General features: G+C 33.4%; 1 protein-coding gene across 1 annotated transcript in view; it reads right to left on the bottom strand.

Moving 5' to 3' along the window:
* Positions 1-1,131: 1,131 nt before the first annotated feature.
* The window catches only part of LOC125042099 (vegetative cell wall protein gp1-like), a 24,580-nt gene continuing 18,211 nt past the window's right edge, over positions 1,132-7,500 (bottom strand). Inside the window, exons 10-13 of the mRNA XM_047637566.1 lie at positions 6,691-6,732; positions 4,571-4,627; positions 2,917-2,979; positions 1,132-1,143 (exon numbers count right to left, since the gene is read on the bottom strand). Coding sequence (XP_047493522.1) covers positions 1,132-1,143; positions 2,917-2,979; positions 4,571-4,627; positions 6,691-6,732 — 174 coding nt within the window. The remainder of the gene's footprint in view (positions 1,144-2,916; positions 2,980-4,570; positions 4,628-6,690; positions 6,733-7,500) is intronic.

Raw genomic sequence — 7,500 nt, 5'->3', positions numbered from 1 at the left:
ATGTGAGCGTGACGAAGTTTCCTCTTCATATCAACTGATTAATTTTCTCTAACCTTCAAGATGGCAACACCGCATTGGACAGAGTGATGACGTTTAATCTGACTGAACTCTCTATTTGCTTTACTTGTTCATTTCTCTTTTTATCGCTCATTATCCCAAAACCACGATATATTCATTGATTATTCCATTCCGGGGAGATAGAAGAAAAAAGAAGAGATAACGTGGCACCTCCCCCCTCCCCCACCCCCGCCCCGATTTCAAAACACGTCTTTGAAAAAAAGGAAAAACGAATCTAACGTCACTGGGTTCCGAGCAGCCACATTTCGCTCTCGTCGCAGCGCATTCGACGCATGGTTTTCTCCTATTGCTTAAAATGGTGCCAGGATAACATATCGCATTTATAATTGTATATATTATATGCATATATATAAATGTATATATATATATGTATATATATAAATGTATACTTACATTTAGTTTTCATATCATCCATCATAATATCTTAAGATATCAGAAATGAAATACATATACTATCATTATATAAATATAAAAATAAATGAATTAACATGCATGCAGAATACTTACTCAGCCAACAGAACTCAATAATTACATACAAAAAGAGCTTAATATTAGCCAAAGAAACACTCCTTAACATAAGCAACTCACCCCGCGCAACATAGAGGAAGGCCGAGGAGACATGGGCGATTTGGGAGACTGAGTCCCCCCCTGCTGGTAGAAAACGGGGAGAGGAGAAGAAAACGGAAGGTTAGCATTAGCGGCTGAAGCTTTCAAGGCATTTTTAAAAATTGGTTATTCGTTATGGCTAAGTGAAATTTGGTTATTATTGTTGCTGTTAATGTCAGTGCAATTACAGCTGTTATTAGCACCATTATTATCGCTGTTATTTAGCTTATATAGTTATCTGATTTTGCGTCTTATAAAATAGATTTTATAATTCCTTGTTATTCCATCTTACCAAATATCAACATACAAATTATAGATCCACTAAAATGTGATATGATCTTAAATTTAAAATTTCATAAAAAAAAAAAAAAAAAATCCACCGATTACTGATGCCAAAATATTAATGATGATAAACATTACGATTTATTCTTTATACTAAATATTCCCTTACAATTCACCCTGTGTTATGAGAGGAATACAAAAATCTATTTATCTTGACATGATTTAGCAAGGTATCTAACATGTACCGTAACAGTAGATAAACTAATTTGGCAAAAAAATATATCTCCTATTAGTGAAGGTTCGTGACTGAGGTTGTCTCTCGGCACCTGGTGGTTTAGCCTCACAGCAAGCGATGGCAGTTTAGGCCTTTGTTAAGTGAGCGTGTTTAATCGCGAGTGCAGTATGTATACACATATATGTATATACACATATGCATATGTGTATATGTGTATGTGTGTGTGTGTGTGTGTGCGTGTGTGTGTGTGTGTGTGTGTGTGTGTGTGTGTGTGTGTGTGTGTGTGTGTGTGTGTGTGTGTGTGTGTGTGTGTGTGTGCTTACATACACACACACTCACACACACATACATACATACACATATGTGTATATAACACATACATACATACATACATATATATATATATATATATAAAGATATATATATGTATGTATATATATGTATATATACATACATGCATACATATATATATATATATATATATATATATATACATATATATACATAAACATATACATTTACACAAACATACACACCCATATATATATATATATATATATATATATATATATGTAGATACACACCCATATATATATATATATATATATATATATATATATATATGCACACACACACACACACACACACACACACACACACACACACACACACACACACACATATATATATACATATACATACATACACACACTACATGGAGGCACTGTTATCAACTGCATAATGTATTAATTAAGCAATTCGATAATTTCTGCCGGAAACAAAGTGAACGAAGCAGGCGACGTTATTAGGCTTTCGTTTTATATCTGATAAGCAAGCTACTTTGTATGTGCGTGTGTGTGTGTGTGTGTGTGTGTGTGTGTGTGTGTGTGTGTGTGTGTGTGTGTGTGTGTGTGTGTGTGTGTGTGTGTGTGTGTGCGTGCGTGCGTGAATGCGTGCGTATGTGCGTGCGTGCATGTGTGCATACCTGCGTGCCTGTATAAATGTATGCATATGCGTATACCCAAATAGGTATGCATATGAATACATTCAATAAATTCCGTGTCTATTGCCCCTGTGTGTCCCCCCACCCCCCTCTGTCGTGCCCGCTTGCCCACTGGTTTTCCGCCAGAGAACGAAAGTTTACCTCACTCAGACGCTGAGGAGAGTCAGTCCTTGCGCCTCGTTAACCCTTCCTCTACCTAATCACTAAGTCTTTATTGCGACTAATCTATAAGGATGCTTCTAGATACAATAATTTTGAATAATAAAAGATTTAGGTATAAAATCTAATACTATGAAGACTGTTGCTTAATACTATTGCTAATCTTTAAAAAAAAAAAAATCAAGACAATTTAAATGCCTTGAGAAAAAAAAAACAGACAAACATAAACACAGATAAATAAACAAATGAACAAACACGAAAAACAATAACAAAAATCAAACACGCAAACAATTCCAAGAAAAAAAATCACAAATTTAATTTCCGAGTCAAAGTAAATTTGAAACTTCACAAAACTAAACTCACGATTCACAACAAGAAAGAATTTCACAAAATGCTAACTCGCGATTCAAAAACAGAATATAAATTCCACGAAATTTAAATCATGACTCACAACAAAATGAAAATTCCAAAAAAAAAGAAAAAGAAAATTAAATTTGTGACTTAAGAAAACAAGAAACAAGAAAAAATCCAACAAACATCTGTCTTCTCTTACCTTATCCTTGAAGATGAGGGAGGAAGGGCGGGAGGAAGTGGGTGAGCGCGGTTCCTGATATTGCTGCAGGCGAGGGAGAAAGGAGGAGGGAGAGAGAGAGAGATAAAGCATAAAACAATAACGAAATTTGGGAAAGAATCCACGAAAGATAATGAACGGTGTTAGTTGATGGGCCTGGAGGCGATGATGATGGAATGTGGTCTTTAAGATAAAAAATATTTAAGGGACTGAATAAAAAAAGTGAAGGAAAACGGAGACGCATATTGATAAGATTAGAAAAGTGAACAGTGAATAAAAAAAGTATGAAACAAATACAGAATAAAAGTTTACTTCATAAAAATGCAATAAAAAGATGCAAAAAAAAAAAAAAAAAAATCAGTTACCCAAAAATATTCCGTACGTTAAAAAGAAAAAAAAAATGACAAGAAAGTTCAAAAAAATCTTTTACATGAATGAGAGGAATTTAATGAAGATGAAAACGACAGTAAATAAGAAATGCAGGATAACATTCAATCGAGGAAGAAAAGAAAACGTAAAAACACAGATGGCGTGTAAATATATCTCATTATCCAGGAGGCACTGCAAACCGGGAACATGCTGCAGCTGTGACTTAAAAAAGAGAGTTCGAGAAAGTAGCTTAAGGAAGGTATTATGGACAAAAAAAAAAAAAGAACTCGTGAATGATAAAGGTAGAAAACGAAAGACGAACGCGTTCAATGTGAAAGCACAAATTGACCCCGAAAGGCGAACTGAAAACAGGAATTTTTTTAAAAAGGAAAACAACGAAACAGGAAAACATGGAAGAATCATTCGTTTTTTCGCAAATATCCGAAGCTCACCTCGACAAGAGACCTAAAGTGATAAAGGAAGGAATGGGTAAATCGGGCGATAAAATGCGACAAAGAAGATACATGCAACGGCAGAGGAAAACCGCAAGAGACAAACGACAAGAACGACTAACACAGGCATCAGAACGGCCACATAGACAAGAAAAGAAATGATAAATAAAGGAATACCAAAAGAACGATTATGTTTATGCCAGACACAGATAGATAGGTAACACGATAGACTAACAGAGAGAGAGAGAGAGACAGAGAGAGAGACAGAGAGAGAGAGAGAGAGAGAGAGAGAGAGAGAGAGAGAGAGAGAGAGAGAGAGAGAGAGAGAGAGACAGAGAGAGAGAGAGAGAGAGAGAGAGAGAGAGAGAGAGAGAGAGAGAGAGAGAGAGAGAGAGAGAGAGACACAGAGACAAATGTATTCACAATACGAACAAAAAGATATGCAAAAAGATAGCTTAGACTACATACAAGGATACGAAAAAATAAAGACTGCAATCACAAAGAAGCAAGAGAAAATGGGATCTTCCATAGCAAAAGAAAACGGATACTTTCATGACAAAAGAAAATGGGAACTTCCTTCACAAAGAAGCAGAAGAAAACGGGGATTTGGGATTCGCACGAAAAAAAAAAAAATAAGCATAGGCTCAATAAAATCCAAAAAAAAAAAAAAAAAAAATCATTCAAAGTGCACAAAGACACAAAAATGAAAATAAATAAAACTCCAAATAAATCGCAGAAATTCCCATGCGACTGATAAATATAAAAATGACAAAAAGACACACTTTATATACATGGCGCCTAACCTCACGACTCACCCCGCGGTCTCTCATGATAATTTGTGATGGCTTTACATTGCACGGTGATCTTGTATCCTAGAGAGGAGACAAATACTGTAAAATTCTACGCCACAATCATGGGAAATTATTCCAGCCATTTAGTATAAAAATATGGCAGATTTTAGCGAAGTTGTTTTTTATTTTGTGAGAGTTGCGTCTGGTGTGAGCAGGATTTTCATTGATTAAATCAACCTAGTTTAATTCATTTATTTGTTATTTATCATTTTAACTTATTCCTTTAAATATTTCCTTGTCTGTAAATAATTTAAAAAAAAAAAAAAGAAAAAAAATACAAAGCCCTGAATTAAATCGTATTAAAACGAATTTCAAATGCCATGTTTATTTCTATTACTAATGTTTCGTTATATTTTCGTATAAAGTTGATTCTAAACTCGTTATTTGTTAGAACCTACCACTTTTTTGTTTGTTTGTTTATTCACGTATAAATTTGAGGTATTGGCCTTATCACTGTAATGTTTGTGAAGGTTTTATAAGGAGTTATTAAAGTTGTGTTATGATTTCGAATATATGGCGAAGTGTCGGTGTTAACAACTAGGCTACTCTGCTTTATTGATTCATTAAACCACACCTGTCTAATTAGATATTCCTGGCTCTGTTCTCGAGAAGCTATTCAGGAATTGACGAGTAAACCTTTAAATTCATTTTTTTTTTTCTTTCTAACTTATCTAATCCAAATAAGAACAGCTGATTAAACCGGTGTGGCGTCAGGGAGAAAAAAACATATATATTCAAAATATCTCCAAAAATAGATCTAAATCTACTGTTAATTAATTCGAAATGCAAAAAAAACACATATACAAAAAAAAAAAAAAAAACATGCAATAAAGATAGCAAAGAATTAGTGAAACAAAAATCGGAAAATTTATCTTCATTCTCTTTATGGAGCATAAAAAAAAAAAAAAAAAATACACACGCAATCTATAAAAAAAGAGAGAAAAAAAAAAACATGCACGAAAGTTAATCTTATATTAAATTCAAAACCAAAGTTCATCTTATTTTGCTCATCAAATATTTTATAACTTATTGTATGTCTTCTTGTTATTTACATAATACTTTATATGGCTTTGAGAAACCGCGCGTTCTTTACAAAGGCAAAGTTCATTTTAAGACACTGGATTTCTTTTAGAAAGATTTGGGAATAAAATGGACAATTTCATGTCTTGATAAAACAAGAAAAAAATACCGATAGAAACAACTACGTACATAGACACATATATATAGAGAGAGATACATATATATATATATATATATATATATATATATACATACATACATATATACATATATATATATTTATATATATATGTATATATATGTATATATATTTATATATGCATATATGTATATACATATATATATATATAAATATATATATAAATATATATATATATATATATATATATATATATATATTCATATATGCATATGTATATATACATTTATATATGCATATATAATATATATATATATATATATATATATATATATATATATATATATATGCATATGTATATATATATATATTTATTTATATACATATATATTTATAATATATATATATATACATATATATATATATATATATATATATATATATAGAGAGAGAGAGAGAGAGAGAGAGAAAGAGAGAGAGAGAGAGAGAGAGAACAGACCAGAGAATAAGACGAAGGAAGAACCTACAAATAATAAAACAAAAACGACAAATGAAAAAATAAAATAAAAATAAACGACAAACATAGAAAGAAAACCAAGGAGATTCACCCACGAGCAATAATAATAATAATAATAAACAAAAAGCACACCACGCAACAACAACAACAACAACAGCAACTCGCACAAAAAATAACACCCGTAATGACAGACAAAAGAAACCAGATGATATATATATATAAAAAAAGACAGAAAATGCAAACGAAAGAAAAAAAAAAAAAAAAAAAAAAAACAGTAATCGAGACTGAACACCCCTCATAAACACGGGCAGGAGGGGGGGGGGGCGGGGAGGGGGAAGGGAGGTGGGGAGGAGGAGGAAAAAGAGAGGAGGAGAGGGAGGAAGGAAGGAAATGAAAATACAAACTTACCCTTTGCATAAATAACCGGACTGGTGTTGGCGAGGAGTGGTCCTAATGAAAACAAATAAAGATGTGGGGAAGAGGGGGGGGGGGGTGATGGAGGGGGAAGGGGAAATGGGGGGAAGAGGAGGAATGACGGAAGGGGAAACGGGAAATGGGGGGTAAGGGGGAAAAGGGGGAATGTTGGAAGGAGAAAGAGGGAAATGGGTGAAAAAGGGAAATGGGTAAAATGGGGGGAAATGGAAGAATGAAGGAGGAGAAAAAGGGAAATGGGTAAAATGGGGGGAAATGTAGAATGGAGGAGAAAAAGGTAAATGAGGGAAAAGGGATATGGGTGAATGAAGGAGGAGAAAAAGTGAAATGGGGGGAAAAGGGAAATGGGGGAATGAAGGAGGAGAAAAAGGGAAATGGGTGCAATGGGGGAAAAGGGGATAAAGGGGGAAGAGAGGAGGGGGCGAGGGGGACGATTGGATAGGGGGGGGGGGAGGGGAGGCGTATAGGTGCATAAGTTAATTGCCAATGCGTATGGTAAGCTTTGTAAAAAAAAAAATATATATATATATAAAATATTTGTTTGTAAATTCATTATTTTTCAAAGCAAATACGTTTTTTTTCTTCTATTTTGATATTAGAAAACATTTAGAACAGACATTTTTTTCTCCACGGAAGAAAAGGACTCCATATAATTTGTTAAAGAAAGCCAAAAAAAAAAAAAAAAAAAAAAAAAAAAAAAAGCATATCTATTAATATTTAGAGGAATAACTGGGTTGTAACTGATTCAGTAAAATGTCTGGCAAAGGGAATGAGAATGGTCAGTTG

This window comes from Penaeus chinensis, chromosome 31 (genome assembly GCF_019202785.1).
Source record: "Penaeus chinensis breed Huanghai No. 1 chromosome 31, ASM1920278v2, whole genome shotgun sequence".
Taxonomy (NCBI): Eukaryota; Metazoa; Arthropoda; class Malacostraca; order Decapoda; family Penaeidae; genus Penaeus; species Penaeus chinensis.
Note: the sequence above shows the minus strand (reverse complement) of the source record. Positions and strands in the feature narration are given on the sequence as shown.